The 22973-nt window shown below is 35.6% G+C and overlaps 3 protein-coding genes across 4 annotated transcripts; 2 read left to right on the top strand and 1 right to left on the bottom strand.

Moving 5' to 3' along the window:
* Positions 1–75: 75 nt before the first annotated feature.
* LOC125204571 (centromere protein C-like) lies at positions 76–4383 on the bottom strand. The gene is made up of 12 exons (XM_048103257.2): positions 4131–4383; positions 3521–3729; positions 3328–3416; positions 3126–3231; positions 2819–3003; positions 1782–2708; positions 1569–1651; positions 1293–1380; positions 1125–1204; positions 840–927; positions 647–754; positions 76–381 (listed from the first exon to the last, which is right to left on the bottom strand). Exons 1-12 carry the CDS (start codon positions 4284–4286, stop codon positions 254–256), a joined length of 2247 nt encoding a protein of 748 aa, XP_047959214.2. The 5' UTR covers positions 4287–4383; the 3' UTR covers positions 76–253.
* Positions 4384–5151: 768 nt separating this feature from the next.
* On the top strand, positions 5152–8810 carry ATXRCC1 (BRCT domain-containing DNA repair protein). Of its 2 annotated transcripts, none has more exons than XM_048102741.2 (8): positions 5152–5266; positions 5530–5771; positions 5872–6060; positions 6411–6522; positions 6826–6908; positions 7224–7316; positions 7699–7785; positions 8372–8810. In XM_048102741.2, exons 2-8 carry the CDS (start codon positions 5592–5594, stop codon positions 8693–8695), a joined length of 1068 nt encoding a protein of 355 aa, XP_047958698.1. In that variant the 5' UTR covers positions 5152–5266; positions 5530–5591; the 3' UTR covers positions 8696–8810. The 2 variants fall into 2 exon arrangements, with proteins under 2 accessions (XP_047958698.1, XP_047958699.1); XM_048102742.2 differs by having other exon boundaries at positions 5161–5266; positions 5584–5771.
* Positions 8811–9210: 400 nt separating this feature from the next.
* EMB2753 (tetratricopeptide repeat (TPR)-containing protein) lies at positions 9211–18691 on the top strand. Its single transcript, XM_089060551.1, has 26 exons — positions 9211–9412; positions 10173–10251; positions 10748–10830; positions 10936–11085; positions 11313–11428; positions 11510–11615; positions 11802–11873; positions 11954–12069; positions 12681–12813; positions 13220–13297; positions 13385–13438; positions 13533–13603; positions 14143–14197; positions 14284–14379; positions 15325–15453; positions 15550–15632; positions 15723–15953; positions 16103–16235; positions 16320–16424; positions 16598–16733; positions 17023–17075; positions 17190–17287; positions 17453–17511; positions 17593–17704; positions 17788–17888; positions 18058–18691. The coding sequence occupies exons 1-26, from the start codon at positions 9362–9364 to the stop codon at positions 18231–18233; spliced, it is 2676 nt and encodes an 891-aa protein (XP_088916677.1). The 5' UTR covers positions 9211–9361; the 3' UTR covers positions 18234–18691.
* The last annotated feature ends 4282 nt before the right edge of the window (positions 18692–22973 follow it).

The following is a 22973-nucleotide window of genomic DNA, read 5'->3' as shown; positions in this document are numbered from 1 at the left end:
CTTCCAAGTGAAATGGATGATCGACGTAGTTGAAGAGAAGACAAATGAAATATACATTCAGAAGGAAAAGGCATGGAGATCCAAAAACTATGATAGCTTAAAGCTGCATAGTTTTTTCAGTAAAAAATTTATAGCATTTTGATTGATTGATTTTTTAACATTACATAACTAGAGTCAATAAAAGATTGCTAGAGATCTCCAATCAAATCCTCTCATACAACTAAAGATGTACAGGTTCAAATGTTAGCCCCACTCAATGGCGAGCTGCCAGATCAAGAAGTTCCTTGTATTCAACCTTCTCCGATAAGATAAATGGCTTCACTTTCAGGTTCTCGTTACCCTTTCCCGGAGAGATGTATTTTAGCCCAATCAACTTCAAGCCTACAACATTAGAAATATGTTAATGAAGAAACCGTTGCCTGATGATCTAGATTTAAAGTCACAAATCAGGCATATTCACTGCTGAACATATAAAACGTTAGCTTCAGCATAAGACTAAAATTTAGTCATTCTGGATAGCAGGGAGCTATATTTAGTAGTTATTTACATACTACTCCACAAGTTAGGTTAATGTTTCATGGGGAAGCAGATAATTTCAGAAGCAGTTGAGGGTCCCTATGAGCATGCAAACGCAAAAAATACTCACTGTCTTCAACTCGTTCATATAAGAATCTCTCTCCTTTCCAGTATTCCAGTGGTCTCGTCCTAACTCTTTTGCTTCTTCTCACTCCAGTTTCAAATGATGTACCACCGTCTGCAATATCATCAGCATACTGAATCAGCTAAGCAAAAAATATTGCTGGTACATGTTACTCAGAGGTGATCACAAAAATAAACACCTGCAATACTTTTCCTCATGGGGTGTGCATCTCTGATATGTTTATCACCTGCTACTCTTTTTCCTCCCTTCGGCTTGGCAGCATGCACCTGAAAGAACTTTAATGTTAGCCAATAAACTGGGAAAGTCACGTTCTTATAATAAAGATGAGATCTTCACATATTACTGTCACACATGAAATTCTGATATTACACAACGGCCACGGTACTAGTCTTTTGTAGCAAACGAAGGTTATGTGAGATTCAGAAAAAAAAGAAAAAGGAATAAAACAGAAGAGGAAAACAACCTCGTGTTGTTCTGGATTAATTTGTTGTATGGTTGACGCATCACCCCTGCCTTCCTCATCATCAAATGATGTACCAGCATCTGCAATATCATCAGCACATACTGAATCAGCTAAGCAAAAAATATTGCTAGTACATGTTACATTAGAGGCGATCACAAAAATAAACACCTGCAATACTTTTCCTCATGGGGTGTACATCTGTGATTCGTTTATCACCAGCTTTTCTTTTTCCTCTCTTTGGCTTGGCAGCATGCACCTGAAAGAACTTTGATGTTAGCCAATAAACTGGGAAAATCATGTTCCAATAATAAAGACGAGATCTTCAAATATTACTGTCTCACATCTCTGATATTATACAACAGCTGTACTAGTCTTTTTTCATAGCAAATGCAGGTTCTAAAATGCGCAGATTCAGAAAAAGAAATTAACAAAAAGGGAAACAACCTCGTGTTGTTCTGGATTAGTTTGTTGTCTGGTTGATGCATCACCCTTGCCTTCCTTATCATCTACAGAAGGGTTTGATTCATCTGCCATACGGGTATATATTTCTCAACGTTGGATTTAACATTAAAAAAAGTTGATAACAGACAATGATTCTCTTCTATCTCTGGAGCAAGTAAATATAGCTACATATCAGACATACTAAAAGGTTCTTACTGTGATTAGTATTCATAGCTTCTCCACTGCTGTTATCTGGTTCTTCATTTTGCATACTGTTGGCATCCATGCTTGTTATGCTTGCGTTCTCATCTCCAAACTGCTCAGCAAGACCATCAGCATTTTCATTTACTTGATGTTTATCCAAATTACAAAATGTTAAATTTGTGCTATTAAGCTCTTCATTTGATTCCATCTCATTAAACATGCCCAACTCCTTAGGCACATCAGCCTGTCCAACTCGCTTATCCCTGAGCTGTCCAGGAGATGCATGTTCCTTAGTACTGCCACTCTCTCTTTGCATGCTTGCATTTTCACTCAGAGAATGTTCTGGCAGACTACCAACATTTTCCAGTACTTGTTGAGAATCCATATCAGATATTGCAGATTCAGTACGACCAAACTTTACATGTGATTCCAGCTCATGACCTAAATCCTTCCGGAAATCAACCTGTCCAAGTAGCTCATCCTTGGGATTAGTGGGAGAAGAATTTGGGTGCGGACACAGATCAATTTCTTGTGGTGAAAATGGGTCTGTGAGAGGGTTGGGCTGCAAAATCTTCTTTTTCAATAAAGATATGGATCCAAACGGATTTCTAGGAGGAGTTGGTGAAGATAGATGATTAGCTGGATTATCCAATTGTTCTTGTTCCATGCGAGGTTTCTTATTCAAATTTTTGAGCACACTGTCTAGAACCACTGAACTCCTGCGAGGCTTTTGAAGACTTCCTGGTGAAGTTAAAACACTAGCCCTTCCAACATCAGTCAGTTCAGTCAAGAAGCACAGCTTCTCCATATCAAGAGTTTTGATCTTCAATCGATCCTGCAAGATATTCAAAGCTCCCTCACCTTCTAAATCATCATCATTACAGGATAACAGTTCCTCCAACATAGCATTGTTTCCACCCTCTGTTTTCTTCATGGATTCTGATAGACCAAAGTAGACATGATATTTAATGATAACGTAAAGCAGAATCAGAAATAAATACTCCTTAAGCATCTGAAATATGCTTTTGACTATAGCATGATCCACTCACCAGCCAATTCAACTTCTTCGACGTCACTAAGATTGTGATCGGGATCAGGATCAATTAACTTTTCCTGCAACACATCTTTAGGTGTACTTGGAATGTCCTGAGACACTGTCTCTTGGGAGGACATCCACATGTCATCATTTTCTGAAGGCGTTGACGAGTAGCGGTGCTTGTAATTATATGACTTCCTGTAATTTAGAGGCAGTTATCGTATATGTAATGCAGCCTAGATAAATATTTCTTTATCAGTTACAAACCAGTTTATTGCATCACAAAACAATGGATAAAACACGCAAAAATCCAAGCATACCCTAAAATTCCTGGTCGACGACGACGGCATTCGTTATTTGATGGTTTATAAAGGCCTATATTTTCCACACTAACACCTAGTTGTTTTTGCATCTCTTTTTTGGCATCTGCAACAGTAAAAAAATGAGATCAGTAAAGCAAAGAGATACAAGTAAACAAAGTATACATGAAGATAACAAATCAGATGACACCCAAAAAATTACTTTCAGTCCTCTCATAAGCATCGAAAAAGGCATCTGGATCTTGGAGTGAATCCATGTCTAAAACTGGCTCCAAATTGACTGGAGGGTGACTGTAGTGAAGGCAAAAGCACATTGTTTGTTATAATCAACTCATAAATCCTTCAGTGATGCACTAAAATTTAAATCTTAGATATTGTAAGCCCCAGAACATCACCTAATACTTGGTTTCAGAGAAAATGAAGCCTTCTTACGGGCAAGCCCAAGACCCGGCCTCCGTTCTTGTGGCTTGTCTTTAGGTTTTGCAGCATTGTCATTAGTGACACCCACACCAGCGTAACTGGAAAGATTAGATAGAAGATCTGCTCCACCATCAACAATTCTCTTCGCCTCACTCATGAGCTTTTCAGGACTCCTTAACTCTTTCTAACACGAGCCCAATAAAAAGGAATCAGTAAAAACTCGATATAAAGCTTATTGCAAATAAGTTTCCACAGTAGTTTGCTACCAATCACTAGGCTATTATTAGAAGCTGAAGTTGGTCTACGAAATTTCGAAGAAAAGGATTGTAAAACACACTTAAGATGCAAAAGTGAGAAGCTGATTTTCATTCCATACAGTCAAAGTGGTGTATTTGCATACAGAAACAGAACTAACTCCACCAATTACTACAAAAGTAGAGGAAGCACAAAACTTCTAAATGCAGTACCCAAAAAAGGGCTAAGGTTCATCTAAGCATATAAACGATTTCCCCATACACAAAACAAAATGCTCACGACTGCTAGAATACATGAAATTGAAGTTGAGTAAAAGAAAGAGGTTGATACCAGAGACTTCATGAAATTGTGGATGAAACCTAGGTCCATGGAATCGGAGGGCAGCGGAGCTTCCGCAGAGGCCATAATCGTGCGCGGAAAGAGTGAGAGTCCACTGAGACCGCTCAGTGGGTCGATCGAGCCGGACGCCGCCTCCTCCTTCGGCATAACGCCGGTTCTGTGCGTGTTATGTGTGAGAGAGAAGGTGGGTTGAGAAATCAATTCGAATTTGGGGGGAAGAAGAGCAAGAGCGGGATATACTGAAAAAGCTCTAGAAGCGCAATATTTCAGGTGTCCCTAGCGCTTTTTTGTCAATTTATTCCACCCAAAAAAGTGGGCATTTTTGTACTTATAGTAACCATTTTTCCAATTTATTTCAACTTAGATACAAATGAGTTTAATACAACTTGCAAATTTTGATTGAATTGGTGCAACAATCACTAAGTACTATACTACTATCATACAATCATAAAAGACAAATGAAAAATTGACCATACTTTTCTCACCTTATACATATCTATACGAGGAATATATAATGTTCGATGAGTTTGAATTGCACTCATACTTTTCAAGTATATATAATTAAAATTAGTTCTCATACCAGCGGGTCGTAGTGCAGTTAGCAAAAAATAGTTCACATACCAACAGGTCATAGCGCAGTTGGCAGTGCGATGCAGCGCGGAGCTATGGCGACGTTGAGGTCACGATTTCAAACCCCACTAGTCGAATGTGTTTTTGGAACACCTTTTATCAAAAAAAAAAAAAAACAGCTTCCCTAAAAAAACATAACTAACACGGTTTCTATATTTGTTTGTAACTACATAATTCACGATCGTTTAAAATTAATAAAACGAAATGAATTTTTATTAACAAGAGTTTGGTTGGTCGAGTTTATTTAGTGTAGATAATTTAAATTTAGGCTAAATAAAGGAGAATTTATTTTGGGCCAATGTTAGTTATAGACCTGTGACCCAATTGGGATTAAGCCCATATAAAATAAATACAGTTTATTTAAAAAAAAAAAGAAATTCGCGTTGTGAGAAACACAAAGCCTTGATTCCTTCACATTTTGAGCTTGTTAATGCAAAAGGAAAAAGGGGCGGTAGAAGCTGTTTAGTTTCCGTCAATGGCGAAGTATTACTGTTGAGGTAGTAGGCACGGCACGCCTTCTGATGATTTATTTACTTGTATTATTTGCATTTTGATTATTTTAGCGTTGGTAGTCTTTATTTAATCACAAAATCCCCATGATTTTACTCATCGTGCATGCCAGTTTGATTACTGTAATTCGAGTTAGCTGCTGTTAGGATATGATCACCTGGTTTTTAATTGTGATTCCGAATTCAAGAAATTAGAAGTGATAATTCACAGTTTTTGTGATTGAAGATTATCTGAATTTTCTTATTTGTAGATTCTAAATTGAAGTGGTGCACTGATTGAATAGAGGGAGGGGTTTTTTGGGCAGACATTATAATGTCGGAATCAAACTCAAGAAAAAGGAATTTGCCGTCGTGGATGAGCTCAAGGGAAGAGGAAAATGATGAAAGTGAAAATTCGAAACAACTAACAAATCGTGGGAAGTCTAAGAAGGACCAAAGCGGTGAAACTGCCGATGCTACGGGCTCGGGTGCCTCTGATTTCTCAATGCTGATGGTATTATTGTGATCTGATTTTCAAATTGTGTGTGTTTTATTCTGGTTTTTTATATACTTAGAATTTGATTTTAGTAATTACTTCATGGTCATGTTTGTAGGAAGGGGTGACATTTGTGCTGTCCGGGTTTGTGAATCCGGAGCGTGGCGTTTTGAGATCGCAGATGCTGGAGATGGGGGCTGAGTATCAGCCTGATTGGAACTCAAACTGCACCCTTTTAGTGTGTGCATTTTCCAGCACTCCAAAGTTTAGGCAAGTTCAAGCTGATGGTGGAACTGTTATAACCAAGGTTTGACACTTTCTGTATCAAGCAATAACTGTTTGCAGTTATAGTGTGGATGCGGCTCACTATACTGGTTGATTGATTGTGAAATTAAGTTATTAACCCAGTCATGTAAGTATTTCAGCTCTTGTGAATATAGACATAGTTCCCTGATACTTATTATTGAGTAATTCTTGAGTGGTCACTTGTTGGTTTGTTTGAGAATGTTCTTGTAATTGTAGTCTGTGAATTCCTCAAATTGCTTGAAGTTATGGATATCAAGTATGTTGAATGCTGAATGCTTAGGATGATTATTCAGTCATCCTTTCTTCGTACTTCTTCATGTTTCAATGGTGACAATTATTAATCTTGGTTAGGACTGGATATCAGAGTGTTACAGCCAAAGAAAACTTGTGGATATTGAGCCATTCCTACTGCATGCTGGCAAACCGTGGAGGAGGCAAAGAATTTCCCATGAAGCTAGAAAAGGTCTACGTAATAACAATAATATTAATAGTAGTATTTATTATGTTTACCACCCATTTGATAGTTTTCCAGTAACTGTAATGGCCACGTTGTACCCCATTTGCTATAGTATTGTCGATGTGTGTCATTTGAATAAATGGGAACTATACAGCCCATTATGTTTGTTTTAGTGGGTTGATATGGGATATTCAAATGTGCAGTTTTGTTCGCTAATTGCATCTTTATTTCTCACATGTATACTTGTAATAGGACAGATCTCAACCCTTGAGGTTTTTTACCCAACTAAATGTCATATGTTACTTTCAGATGTAGACCCATCTTCATCCTCTAAACCTTCAAATCAAAAAGAAACTGGCGGACATTCAAAGAAGGCTACTGGCACTTCTAAGGTATTTATAATGTTTCCATTTCTGTATGGGATAAAATTGCTGCTGCTCACTATCGCTCTTTGTTCTCCAATTTGGAGTAAGTACTGTTGTTCATTCTTCAGAATCCCCAATTACCTCCTATGAAAAATTATTTCTTAAACTGAGACACAAAAATTTTTGTTCCAATTCAAAAAGTCAAACAAAAGATGGGGTGGAAATATTTATCTCCCATTTGTAACAACTTCAGTTTGTATAAATTTATAAGTAGTTGATGTTTCAATGTTTCATTCACATTTCTGTCTTGTTCTTGATTTTTTGTCCTGATACATTTACCAGATGAAAGGAAGCTTTTCTCCCGCAAAAGCAAAGAAGTGGGCTGCTGAGGATCTCAAAAGAACAGTATCATGGCTGGAGAGCCAAGAAGAGAAAGTAAAATGCCATCTCTTAGTACCTCTTAATTGTATTGTATTGAGCTTTATAACTTGCTTCCAGCCTGAAGAATAATTTGTTGAAGATGAGATGATTTACGACAAATTATTGAAATAACTTCTGGATTACTTTCTTCTTAAGTTTTCACTCTTCCTGCCCTTACAGTAACTAAAAGTCGTATTGTGAAGGAATCTCAAAAATAAAATGTTGGATAAAACTATGTATCACCATATGGTTTTTGAAGCTATTTTGTTTGTTGCATATGTTATCAACACATCGTAAGGATTTATGGATCAATATATCATGCTAAAAGTTAGCTTACTTTTTGTAAATCCAACTCAAGATTTGTTTGCTTAAAATAATACGCAACTTAACTATGCAGCCAGGTCCAAGTGAGATAAAAAAGATAGCTGCCGAAGGTATTCTGACTTGTTTACAAGATGCTATAGATGCTCTCAAGCAAGGACAGGTACCGCTTTTTGGTTGGTTATTTTATTTTCTCCATTATATATATGTACCCCTTGGGCCTTGGCAGTGAACCTGTGCACTTGATTCTGGAAAAAATGGTTATTTGATCTTTTTGGCTCTTTTCATTTTTTTGAACCTCGGAATACAACTGGTTTCTGTACAGTTATTGCACATCTATATCTATCATTGCAGCAGAGAATTGCAATGGGATTTTCATAGAATTATTGACAAACAGAACAATTTTTTTAAGTGTGCTAATCTTTGAAAAGTTTCTAAAATACTGTATTGAATATCCTTGTTACATATAGTTTTTGTGTTCATTTGTCTTGCAAAGATATGCTGTGGCATGAGCATCACACAGTTCTTTGCATAATCAGTTTCTTACTTAGTTATAAACAGTTGCTCCTAGTATGTCGAAGTTATCTTTTATTTTCTTTTACAGTTTTGGTCAAATCCACAAATGATGCTATGACTGCAGATATGTATTGAATCGGCTGGTGCTTAATGAAAATGATAATTTCTGTTTGTAGTTTACGTGTCTGGACTCTGATTGAAATGTTTCCGTTTGCTGGCATTTTCATCTTTAGGGCGTCCAACATATAACAGAACAATGGGGCTGCCTTCCTCGTGTAGTCGAGCAGCTGGCACAGGTTGATGCCACATGCAGCGCTCCCAGCAAGGAAGACCTTTGTAGAGAAGTCATGGCCTGCAAACAGATATACGAGCTCGAGTTTCTGAATATGGAGCACGATGATACACCAAGCGTGACAAAGCCACAGAATCACGACTGCAGGAAAGGTAGAAAGAACGATAAAGCTGGTGGAAATGACTCTTGCGACAGCGATGCAACGATCGAGATGACAGAAGATGAAATAGACCAAGCTTTTAACTCCATTGCTTCTTCTCTCTAAATAACAGTGTGTGAATTGTTAGCAAGGGTTCAGTTGAGTTATTTAAGTATGAGAAAGAAAAAATGATGACATGCTTGTGGATTTTTAATAATATGTCATTTTCTTTAAAATTCAACATTGAATGATCATATAATTTATGTAAGAAAATATATGGCCCAATATAATGATGGTTTATTTTAATAAAAAAGTTTTCAATGGCTCCAATGGAGATTGTGTAATCAAAATTGTATTTTTGTGATAATATAAGAAAAAAAATCTTTTGCCGCAAACCACCAATAACAATCAAGAAAGAGGATTTAGTTTGGGATCTGTTTCAAGTACCACGAGCTTATAATAATAATAATAATAATAATAATTAAATAAAAGCCATAAATAATTAATATGTTGATTTTTCTAAAAGAAAATATTAAATGGATGCAATAAAAAAGAAAAAAGGAAAATCCCGTGATGTGCAATGACGGAAAAGCCCTTGACTGCAACTATGTGTTAACTCTTTCTTCTCAGTTGTAGGGTTGCAGCAGATAAACGCCACCCTCATCTCTCTCTCTCTCTCTCTCTCTCTTCTCGACGCATTTATCACACTCTCTCTACCTCTCTAAACTTCGCGAAAACCCTTGAAATTAATCAATCTCGCGCTATTGGGCGGCGTTCAGTGTGCTTGCTGCAATGGGCGCTTCGCTTCCTGCAAAAGAGGCTAACCTCTTTAAGCTCATCGTCGTGAGTGCTTCTGACTCTTGAAGAGTCCTTTTTACTTTCCTTTTGCTAAATATATTCGTTGATTTCAGTAATTAGACTTGCGATATGGCGTCATGTAAAACCCTAGATTTTTTGTCGATTGCTGCAGCTGTGGCTGGGCTGGGCTGGGCTGTTTCTGATGTTGCTCTATCTTATTTCGATTAATTGTGTTGAACTTATGTGTTTCTATGAATTCTATTTTGAGCGTGCGGAATTGCATTTGTGATTTCGTGTAATTTCTTTGCCATTTAAGCATGCAGAATGACGCCTGACTGAATAAAAATAATGTGTATTGATCCCTTTTGGTATCTTATTGTATATTAGCAAGATCACAGTTTGTTAATGCTAAAAAATACCTTATTCGGGGGGACGTTTGAACAAACTATTCTTAATTTTAGTCCAATAGATACCTGGTACATGCGTCTTCGGCTCTAGGTAGTTTGCGGCAGCTACATGTACTCTGGTTGTGTTCTCAGAAACCGGTGCTGCATAATCAAATGGGGCATCACATAATCTCTGTCAATTTTATATCACTTGTCATGTTTTTGTAGAAGCTTGACTTTTAAGTATAATTAACCTAATGTATCCACTATGATGATTTTATGAGCATTTATATTTGTCTTATGCATGTGTCATTTGATTTCATGTATGTGTGAGGCTGATTCGATAGTGATCACAATGCTTTTGTTGTTAGTAGAGTGTATTGTGATTGTTGAGAAAGCTTTGTGTTTTGTCTTTGCAGAAATCATATGAAACAAAACAATACAAAAAAGGTTTAAAGGCTGCTGATGCCATCTTGAAGAAGTTCCCTGATCATGGAGGTTTGTAAAAGTTTATCCGGTATTTGGTTTATACTTTCTATTTTAGTGTTAGCTTCTGCACTGCTTGTGGCGCTGCTGGACCTAATCCCCTAATTTTGTAGAGTGGATTTGTGCTGTGAGTCATAATCTCTGAAATTTCTGCTTCAGGACTTATGCTACGAGTACATCATCTCTATTGCTGTTTTTAACCTTTTCGCCATGGGTTGCAGTATAATTTGCTTCTTTAGCAATGTTCAAATTCTGATTGATTTTGCAAATATGATTCTGATGATATTGTACCTACTTTCTTTATTATGTGAAGTAGATTAAAGAGCTACTCAGGTGTACCCCTGATGTTTATGTTACCATTTAAGGATATGTGGAGAAGAGAATTTTAATTCTCTCTTTCAATCTTATTTCTGGATAATCTTATTTCTGGATATCTGTCAGGATCATGTACTGGATTTTTCTTACATTCTTCTGATTTTTTCCCTTCGATTGCTCTTATGGATGACAGAAACCTTATCAATGAAAGGGCTGACATTGAATTGCATGGACCGAAAGTCTGAGGCATATGAACTTGTCAGACTTGGATTGAAGGTTAATCCCTGAGTTTCTTACTACCTAGGCCCCTACTATTAACTCCTGCCTCACTTACTTTTTATTGTTATCTACTGTCCTAATTTTTATTTTTTATTTTTGCAGAATGACCTTAAGAGTCATGTTTGCTGGCACGTTTATGGTCTTCTATATAGGTCTGACAGAGAATACAGGGAAGCAATTAAGTGTTACCGCAATGCACTAAGAATTGATCCCGATAACATTGAAATACTCAGAGATCTTTCTCTTTTACAGGCATGTTATTTTGTACTTGCTTATTCTGACAGATATTCATATGATGTTTATGGTCTTTCATACCTTGGACCTAAGCTCAACAAGTAATAAAATATAGTTGTTGTATGCCGAATTCTGAAATTACATTGTCACCTATTAGTATCTTACTCTCTACTCCTTTGACTTAAGGATAAGCATGTCTTACTAATGATGTCCTATACTATATCCATAAAAAAACTGTTTCGCAGGCTCAAATGCGTGACTTGGAAGGTTTTGTCGAGACACGCCAACAATTACTCACCTTGAAACCAAATCATCGGATGAATTGGATTGGATTTGCTGTTTCCCAGCATCTAAACTCCAAGTATGTTCATTAAGATGCTATTATGTTGTTCTGAAGTTTACTGATTATGTCTCATTTTGCACATATTATTACTTTTATCAGTGGACCAAAGGCAGTTGATATTCTTCAAGCATATGAAGGGACTTTGGAGGATGATTACCCTCCTGACAATGAACGTATTGAGCATGGCGAAATGCTTTTGTACAAGGTAATGACTCACTAGCTTTAATTGTAGTGTGTGAGATTGTCAGGAATAACTATATTCTTGTCACATGCTGACATTATTGTACACTTCACTGACTAATTCTGATTATGGTTGTACCTCTATATGATGGCGCAATGTTTTGTCATGTCATCTATAATTAACACTTCTCTCTGTAACATTTTCTTTCAGATTTGTTTACTGGAAGAATGTGGATTGCTTGAGAGGGCTCTTGATGAGTTGCACAAGAAAGAACACAAGATAGTGAGTGTGGTTATAGGTTCCATTGTTTAATGAATAATTTTTCTTTTGGACTTTTGTAATTATGTTTTTTTGGGATGAAGGTTGATACATTATCTTACAAGGAGCAAGAGGCTTCTCTGCTTGAAAAGCTTGGCCGTTTCAGTGAAGGGGAAGAATTATACATGAAACTGCTATCCGAGAATCCTGACAATTATGGGTATCAGAATTTGGTTATTTTTTTTGTTTGAAAGTTGTGTAATTTCCATCCTGTTCCTACTTACAGCATGTGAAATGAGAAATGATCCTTTTATTTTCCAAGAAACTTGGTTTCAGAATATATGGAGTTTTGCCTTTCCACATCCTTAAGTTTCTTAGCTTGTGGTTGGTTATTTATTACCTTGGTAAGAAATAGGATTTTTTTAGTAATAAACATGTCTCTTTTTTTTGTGATTGGGGTGTGTAACATCTGTACCTCAATTTGTAATGGAAAATCCAGAGTTCAAGCTTTGATCTTGTGATTGCAAGATTCCTGTGATATATAAATCTGTATTGCAATCTAATTATGCATTCTTGATTCAAATGTTATGCAGGAGAGACATTTTGGAATTAGTGTTGTGCCTGAATCTTATAAGGAATAAATAAAATTTGATTTCAAAGAACTAAAGTAGTGATATAACAGTCCTTTTTCTACTAATTTAAAAGAATTTTGTGGTTCTTTGAAACATGTAACTTTCTTAGCCTGTCTATAGGGAAGATTCGATTGAGTGGTGTTTTAATTTGATGTATTAAGTTCTACACAACTATTAAATTGATATTTTCCAATTATAGGTATCATAAAGGCCTTCAAAGGTGTATGGGGCTGTATTCAGCAAATGGTCAATATTCTTCTGATGAAATTGCCCGGTTGGAATCCCTCTATGCATCACTCAGCAAGCAACTTACAAGGTCTTCTGCTGTCAAGGTGATGGAACTATTTTATCTCACCTCTTCTTGGAACATAAAAACTGTCTAAAGTACTTTTTTTGTCTACTGTGCTGAGTCATATTCATACTGAGCAATAAAAATAATCACTTTCCAAATGATTATTTCATTCTTTCATGCCCAGGTCTAGAAGTCACCCTATGCCAACTCATGCAATACAAGTATATTTTAAGCGATCGAGTTATGCATTATTTCACTGGATATTTCTTCATAAAATCTTGATGTTTGCATATTAGTCATGCATTCACATTATATTGTGCTCCACCAATGATTTTGTATTGTCCACAACGTGCCTTAATAATTTTTAGTCCACAATCATTGTTAATGTATCTGTGTGCAACACACCACCTGATGCTTTACTTTTGTTTCTGAACTTATTATAACAGAGAATTCCCCTTGATTTTCTGAGTGATGAAAGATTCCGTTCAGCTGCTGAAAGTTATGTCCGCCCTTTTCTGACGAAGGTACCCATTTTTAACCACATAATTAATTTCTACTTTGCTGAAATTTCAGTGCATGACCTGCTTTGAATTTTTGATACATATATCCAGGGAGTTCCTTCTCTATTTTCAGACCTTTCTCCTTTGTACGACCATCCTGGAAAGGTTAGTGTTTTTATGGTGTTATGACTGTTTTCTTAGGTTTTAGGAATGATTTGTCCTCCATAGTGCATAAAGTCACTGTACTTCTCTTGTATAGGCTGATATTTTGGAGCAGTTAATTACTGAGCTGGAGAATGCCATCAAGACAACTGGTGCATATCCTGGGAGGTCATTTAACTTACATTTATCTTATATACGTTATGTTACTTAAAGGGGATCTTTTTCTTTAAAATTGTACATATGTACACTGTACAGTTATACACACATATATCTCAATACTTTAAGTCCCTATGTGATCAGATGGGTTTTAATCCCCTACTTTCTGTGCGATCAATCTAGAGTTTAAATATCTAGATTTCTGAACATTATTTACTTTTTGCACAGCTTCTACCCACCCTAGTTGCTTTAATTGGTTATAATATAGCCTCATGACTTATACCTAAAAGAAGAAAAGCTAGTTTGAATTATGTTAACTGATTTTTGTGCCTGACATATGTTTCATATGACAGTTCTCAAAAGCTTCATCTATGTGTCATAACGATTCAACAATTTTTGCTTGTGAATGTTGACCCAGTGTATAATATAAGTTAAATCAGATGAATATAACAAGATAATTTTGATCAACACTGCATTTTACTATAAATTTTCAGCTGTTGATATTTCTATTTCTAGATGTTTTAGTAGTAATTTTATTTTGCCATCTTCAGGGTGGACAAGGAGCCTCCGTCAACACTTATGTGGATTCTGTTTTATTTGGCTCAGGTTTGCAACTAGCCTCTTTTTTTCTAGGCTCCCTGATATTTATTAGCTTGGTATTTTGGTTGTGTTAATAATTTTCCAATATACAGCATTATGATAGGCGCTGTCAGTATGATGTTGCTCTCAAGAAAATTGAAGAGGCCATTGAACACACTCCAACGGTCATTGATTTATACTCAGTTAAGGTAATACGATATACTTAAATTCTTGACCTCCTCAAACTTCTTGTTCCCTTAACGAAATACTTTCTTAAGAATTTGTTAAAGCAAATTTATGATTTGATAACCAAGTCTATATTTTTCTAGACAATCTTAAGTCTCAACTACTACTCCTTATGCTTGTTTATCTAGTGTTATCACCTCATCTTGGATCGAATAGTTAATGCTCTTCCATGAAATCATCCTTCAATCACATTATTCATAATTGATTTCAATAAGAATGCTATAGTGAGTAAAATCGTCTTTATTATTATTATTATTTATATTTTATTGGTTCTGTGATGATGAATGAAAGAGATAGTGATGGTATTCATTTTCCAATGAGTTGGTGCACCCTAGTTTTGTTGGGTTTTTTGAAATGTGTTGACCGTATCAACACGAGTGGCAATGGTGTGAGTTGAGGTGGATTTTTGCTTTCCTTATCCCCACATTCTGAAGAAGCCAAAGTTTATGTCTGGTGTTGGGTTGGATTCCATACCTATATTTCCAATTTTTATTTATATTTTAATTGTATATTTTTTGGGCGAGAGACTGTTTTATTACTTTATTGCTGGGATATCTTAGCATTTATGTCTGTGGGCTGTGATGCCTTGTCCAATCAGAACACAATTAGTCCTCCTTGATATTCAATAGGTCTCCAGTAAGTTAATTAATCACCTGCTCTTGATAAGACCATTCAGCCGGATTAATGTCTGCTCTGTATATTTGCTGCATGTATGTTTACCTGCGCTCTTAGTAGTTTTGAATATGCATTATATGCTTATTTCACAAATTGGCATAATATCTGCATTTTTATATGTATAACTATTTTTTTGGTCCCATGTTGCCACTGTGATTTGTGCATCATATCTTAAGAGGGCCAGTTATCAATTATTGCAAAAGCTCATATTTTACTGGTAATTCACCCTTCAGAGCCGGATCTTAAAGCATGTTGGTGATCCAGTAGCAGCTGCTGCTTTGGCTGATGAAGCTAGATGCATGGATCTTGCTGATCGCTATGTGAACAGTGAATGTGTCAAACGTATGTTGCAAGCAGATCAGGTTTGGTGCTATTATATAATCCTCTCTCTGTATGTTACTAAAATCAGATTTTTTTTGTTGATGTACTTGTGCTTATGTGTTATATTACAACTCCAGGTTGCATTGGCTGAAAAGACAGCGGTATTATTCACAAAAGATGGAGAGCAGCACAATAATCTCCATGATATGCAGTGCATGTGGTGTGTATCTTGTCGAGTTATGTATTAGTAAGCATGACCAAAGCATACCATATTTTAATGGATCAATTTTGCTATGAATATCTTATGTAGGTATGAACTACAGTCTGGAGAAAGTTATCTGCGTCAGGGGGACCTGGGGCGAGCCTTGAAGAAATTCCTGGCTGTAGAAAAGCATTATGCCGACATTACAGAAGATCAGTTTGACTTCCACTCATACTGCTTAAGAAAAATGACTCTTCGGCCTTACCTTGATATGCTGAAGTTTCAAGACCGTCTTCATTCTCATCCTTATTTTCGCAAAGCAGCTGAAGGAGTGATAAGGTATTGCCGCTTTAGAATATATAGTAGAAAATTTATCGCCGTTACTTGGGATTTGATTGGAACGGATGGTGCAAGCTTGTTTGCTAGTATGCAAAATTTGATCTTTTTTTTTCCTGGTTGTGCCTTAACTTATTTAATCTGATACACAGATGCTACTTGAAGTTGTACGATTCCCCTCCAAAGTCATCTGCAGAAGAAGACGAAGAGATGTCAAAGATGGCTCCTTCTCAGAAAAAGAAATTGAGGCAAAAGCAGAGGAAGGCTGAAGCCCGCGCTAAGAAAGTAAACAAACTTTTTCATCAAAGCTTATTGTGACAACACAATTTATTTCAGATAGCTTTACACTAAAATGGTTGCACTGTGCAGGAAGCAGAAGTGAAGGAAGAATCAAATGCTACTGCAGTTCAAAAATCTGGAAAAAAGCAAGTTAAGCCAGTAGATCCTGATCCACATGGAGAGAAGTTACTGCAGGTACTTATTACATTTCTGTTTGGGCATTTGGTTTTATTGTTTGCACTGTAAACCCTGTTGCTTGGAGGATTCTTTATGTTCTCCACCTAAGTTACTGATGCTGTCTTTCATTTACTTCCAGACAAGAGAATATTTAATATAACTACATTTGATGATTTAATTTGTACTTGAAGGTTGAAGATCCTTTGGTGGAAGCTACAAAGTACTTGAAACTTCTCCAGAAGCATTCTTCTGACTCCTTGCAAACGCACTTGTTTTCTTTTGAAGTTAACATGAGAAAGAAGAAAATCTTACTTGCATTGCAGGCAAGTTCTTATGCAACTTAATGCTTTATTAAATACAGTTTTCTTCTACTGTTGTTCTCTATCTCCAATCCTCATAAATTTTTGCTAAATTAATAGCTGGAGATAGATCCACATCTTTCCTTTGTTTTGTCAGTTGATTTTTTTGGAGGGACAACCATAAGTTGGTATTTCTTTTGGGAAATGTCAACCTCATGACGGATGATATTTTTCTCATATTCTTCTGGAACTGTTTTGTGGCGTTTTGAATTCTATTTTCTAAAGAATGACTCCCTTATTCTATTTTTTACAGGCAGTTAAGCATCTAGTGCGGTTGGATGTCGATGATCCGGATGTACATCGTTGTTTGGTATGATTAATCAGTAAACCTTAATTCACCACTGTAATGCATAAGTGTAGCAACATCACTATTTCTACTTCGTACAAGTTTTTTTACTTTTGCCTTATATTTCGTGTCCTGCAGATAAAGTTCTTTCATAAAGTGTCATCCATGCCATCTCCAGTAACTGATGCAGAAAAACTTATCTGGGGTGTGCTAGAAGCTGAGCGTCCAGCATTCAGGTGCTCTTGAATATCTTTTCCCTACTGTCTTTGTTTTTCCTTCCCCCCCCCCCCCACCTACATTCTCCAGGAAAAGGGGAGGATTCAATTTCGGTATGCTTACTTTTTTAGCCTTTATTCAATCTGGTTGGTTCTATGTGTAAATACTACCTCCTTTTTTATCAGTCAGTTGCATGAGAAATCTCTCACCGAGGCAAACTCTGTGTTCCTAGAGAAGCATAGAGGTAATACTTTTGTATGTGTATAGATATTTAATTACAAACTATTCAACTATAGTATTTATATTTGAGTCGTTTACTTTCCAGATTCCTTGAGGCACAGAGCTGCTGTAGCCGAAATGATTTTTGTTTTGGAACCACACAAGAAGCAAGAGGCTATTAACTTGATAGAAGAGTCATCAGGCGACCTATCTTCCTCGTATGATACTATTAAACTTTACCAGCTCTCCTTAATATAATAGATGTTCTTGTAACACTGAGTATAACACATATTCCTCGCAGAAATGGAGCGGTTGGGCCAAACAGAGTTTGGAGGCTAAAGGATTGCATTGCAGTCCACAAACTCCTAGGATCGATTTTGGACGACCACAATGCTGCTTCAAGTGAGTCTTTTTACTTTATCCATTTCACTTCGTCATAAAATTGAATGATTGTTAGATGGAAAGGAAATAGCTTTGCTTGGATGTACTTTTATCTAGTTTTAAACATTGCATGAATGAAAGTACGATATTGCCAAGTAACACATCATCTGAAATCAAAATCTCTTTCCAGGATGGAAAGCTCGTTGTGCTGAGTACTTCCCCCACTCAACGTACTTTGAGGGTCGTTGCAGCTCCGCTGTCTCAAACTCCTCGTACCACCAAAGTCACAAGCCATCTGAAAATGGAAATCCAACCGTGTCTTCCAATGGGAAGTTGGATTCACTCAAGGATCTTGCCATCCAATAGTTTGCACACCAGCCAACATTTCTCAGAGATTTCCGCTTTCAGAGATGATTGAGGTAGGGAATCAATGTTGAAGGGTGATCGGTTACGTCTTATATCTGAGATTGATTTTTCTTTTCGACTGAGGCCGACGCCCACTTTACTGGTATGGCGTAATATTTCAAATGTGTATACTCTTCACCATCTTCGTTTTGACAGTTAGATTTTGTATTTCTCTTGCTTTCTGCTGGAGAAGAGGTTCCTTGGGTTATGAGTTTAGAGAGAAAAAACAAGCAGGATTTTCAAGAAGTGGTGTTACAGTCTCTCAGCATAGATCATAAACACACCAATAGTTGGCTAAGTTAAGAGCATGTTGTATTTTCTTATTTTATTGACACATCAATTGTGATGTATAATTGCTATTTTTATGTTAAAATTTTGTCTGAATATCGTCTCGAAATAAATTTGGAGTAATGGTTAAACTTTTGGCTTCGCTGCAAAATTTATTCTAGTAATTTACATAAATTTTATTCACACTTTTTGGAGGGTGAAACTGTCTTTCATCTTTTGGAAAAGAAAACCTGCGTTTGTAGGTATATAGCATTATAAAATAAATTTCAAATTTCAAAAATTGAAAAACTCGGGAATGTTTTTATATTATTGTAGAAATACTTAAAATTGTTACAAGATTCAAACAAAATTGTACTATACAAATTTCAAAAATTGAAAAACTCGGGAATGTTTTTATATTATTGTAGAAATACTTAAAATTGTTACAAGATTCAAACAAAATTGTACTATACATATTAACACAATAAAAACTTCATATTTCTTTAGTTTTAACAAACCAATTTAAACCGAAAATCCATTTTGGAGGATAAGAGAAATCTGTTCCAATCCTAACGAAATTTAATAATTCGATTTCATTGGATTCGGTAATTCTAACTAAGGGTTCTCTGATGACCCCTAGCTAGTTGTGTTAGATGTGAAATTTTATAGGAATCTTCAATATATGACATTATAATGGGCCAATAAATCAATTAAGGCAAGTTTCTTATCTTATTTGGATGTGTCGGTGATTCGTCATAAATGTGGAATATTTTCACCAATGGACTAATTTGTTACACATAAACCAACTTTCTTCCACAGCTTAAATATCTATGTCCATATCAATCTCCTAAAACGGAATTAAATTTCAATCCCAATTTGTTGTATTTTGTATACGAGGAACATGGGATTGGCCCCATGAGTTTGGTCATTCACACATTTGTAAGTGAACATGATTTGCTTACCTATCTAGTGTTGCCATATATGCAAATACAAAACAACCTATAGATCCGAACATGACTGATATCTAGCCATAATTCGGATAAAGATTGAGTGAAATTATGTGGATGTTCAAATCGACTGACGTTGACGAACCAACGATAAAGTTTTGGTTAGGAGTGATGCCATTCAAACTCAGATCGAGCTAGCTGGTTAATGTATATGATCATAAAAGACGGTCTCATTAAAAAAATACATGCATGTAAATTAGAGTATACGTTTCCAACACTTCTTGATTATTTCACGATAATTTTGTCCGTAAATGGTTCTCCGGAATCTATTAAGCATTTCTGGGTATGTAAATAGTAGTAATAATTAGATCATTTGTTGGGGCATATCTAATTGCTGTCTAAGTTAATCTGATAAAATAAACACTGACTAAAATAGTAACCCTAATAATTAGGTGCCTCAGACAACGCCCCCTACTCCACATTCGTTATTTATTAACCTGTCTTAACATAAGGAAACATGTGTAGGGTTGGGAGGGGACATTTCTTCTACTTAATTCTTTAATAAATATATTATGTATCTAGCTAAGTTTATTTTTTTACTATTATTTTTTCTTAAAAGTTCTTCAATATTTGCGTGTGGGTCATCATGTTGGATTATGAAGCAAATGCTCCGTCCGTCCCAAGATAAATGAGTCATTTCCTTTTTTGGTATCCTCTCTCTTATTTTTCTTTCTACTTTATTAACCCTCTTACTCTATTCACTTTCCACTTTACTGAAAAGTTTGTGTTCACTTACCTTGGAACGGAGGGAGTATAATTTTATATGGTACGATCCTCGTCGAACAAGTTGAAGGAGCCGATAAACCTGTTGTTAAAACTATTAAATTTTGTCTCACATTAACTTGGTGATGATCCTATCTCATCTATATAAAGTCTTTTAAGAGGCGAGTAACTCATTTTTAGTACCTGTTCAAGAACGTTGTATAAATGAGAACTTATTGATAAAAAATATTACTAGTATATATTTGCATGAAGTAAGTGAATATTGACCTATTAATTGAGGGAAACGTTTCATCGAATAGGATGTGTTAGATATATAACACATGATAATAATACAATATTTATGCAATATTTTATATATATGTTAATTTGTTGGAACTTGTTTCCAAAATCTTCATAGTTTTCTATTAACATAAGATTTTGGTGAAAATGTACAAGATTTTGCTATAAACAGTATCATAACTAAGTGATCGACAATCAAGGCTGATATAGAGAGAGGAGAGATAATAATTTAATACTACTAGTCAGAGATTATTACTGGAATATTATACTACACATGCCAATGATTTATCGAAAAATGTTAATTAGCTAATTTTGAATTTTAATTCTTGTAATACATGTGCTAATGATTAATCAAATGTGGTGTTTATGAATGTTTTGTGGTCTCGTGATAATAAGTAATTAAATAAAATTTTGAGGATATAATTAATTGTGGTTGCGATTATAGTTATCAACCGTGATAATTGAGATTCTTCTCTTATATTCTGCTCCTTCCATTCACCGAGAAATGATCTTAAGCTACAACAAAAAACAGATAATGACACTTTTAATGCAATTAAGGGATGATAATTTGTGTGTTTAATTATACCACCAACGGCTTCATAGATCGTTCTTTTTTTTATACGAGAGAAAAGGCTCAAACCGCTTAGAGATCGGTGAACAAAGGAACCAAAGTTCAGTATCAACAAACTAGCCCAAGAAAACAAGCAACAAAAAAATCTCAAACCAGGAAAAGCAAGTAAGCAAAGGAAATGCACCCCCGAAACAGAACAAAGAAAACAAAAACTAAACAAACATCAACCAACTAACTAGGAGGCAGGACGAGCTATATTGCACCTTTATGTTTATCAGAGTTGCTTCTGTGATTATACTCCGTCCATCTTCTAGCTTTAAGTAAGTCCTCATATTTGGCTCGGTGAGAAAGGAAATTCCGGGCACCATCCTTTAGTCCATGCTCCAAGCCTCCAAATAATGAGTCTCTTCTCAGTTCATAAATCATCCTTATTATTGATGTCTCAACTAAAATTAGGAGACACAAATAGAAGAATCCTAAAAAAATAAAAAAATTAATATAATTTGATATTAACTTAGGGACACTTTTTTTTATCATCCTAAATTGTGGTTATTCTTTTTAATTTCCAAACGCTAGTAATTACATGGTGTTTATAAAAGGTAAGTCTTTTGTAATGTTATTTTTTGGTGATTCAGCTTTCAGAAATATTACTAAAATATGAATGCATTGAAATATTACTAAAATATGAATGAAATGCATGCTGATTTATTTTTCATTTTTCAATGTTTCAATGTTGATTTATTTTGTAAATTACGTAAGAATATATTTTTCACTTGATTCTAAATCAAGACTCTGTTTTTATGTCCAGAAATATTTGCACATAATTTACAAAACGAACCACAATATCAGGGTCGAATTGGATCATTCCACGTCACAATTTTCATCCCAAAAATACAAGAAGCATAGTGACACTTGTAGCGTGTGGGGAAATATAAATGTAGGAAAATTAGATAACATAAAATGGGATTGTTGACGAAAAGTTGAGTGCATATGGGATCAAGTGAAGTTGTTTGACAATCCAACTCCCAACTCCAAGTTGATGTCTGAGTGATTAACCTCAAAACTCACCTATCTACATTGGCCCACTCCACTCTTTGTTCCTCCTTCTTCAGACAAACTCCATTTTATATATTTACTCATTTTGATTTTTCTCTACTACTGTATCCAGCCTTCCACCAGCTCCACACGCGTATATATTGTTAGGAAGATTCAATATACACAACAGAAAAACGGATAATTTATATGAAAGTCGTGATAAATCACCTTCAGATCAAATCAATTTCGATGGTTCAATCAAACTATTTGATCGGATAAAATTCAGAGAATACAGAAATATCATATGTATATTTGAGAGTAAATCGAACCAAAGAACTGATCAGTTCTTAATAAAGATGAAGAGTTGCAACTGTTAATTTCGAAAAGTTGCATCTGTTAAATTCTTAACCGAATTTAACTGATTTTTAAAGTTTTCGAAATTGCAAATTAGTCCTTTGATTTTAAGAAATTACATTTCGGTGAATTTCTTATAAAGCAATTTCGTTGGAAATAAAAAATTTCCAATCAGCTCGACCCCAGCCAGGGGCTGCCGCCCCTTGGACCCCGCTACCCGGGGGCGCTGCCCCCGGACCCCCGTTCATCTGTTAAGGGGCTTCGCCCCTAACATCATAATGAATTTAAATAAGCGTGCACTCCGCACTTCCAAACTTAAATGATGTATCATTATAATAATACTGATCTATTAAGTTAATCCAATTACACTAAAAAAATCCAACAATCCTCCCATATTTTAGTGCAATCCTTGATTAACTAAAACAAGTCATCTCAGACATTCAAACTTTTGCATAAAAGAAATAT

The sequence above is a fragment of the Salvia hispanica genome, chromosome 6 (assembly GCF_029641045.1).
Source record: "Salvia hispanica isolate PSC_SH4W2 chromosome 6, Shi_PSC_v1, whole genome shotgun sequence".
NCBI lineage: Eukaryota > Viridiplantae > Streptophyta > Magnoliopsida > Lamiales > Lamiaceae > Salvia > Salvia hispanica.
Note: the sequence above shows the minus strand (reverse complement) of the source record. Positions and strands in the feature narration are given on the sequence as shown.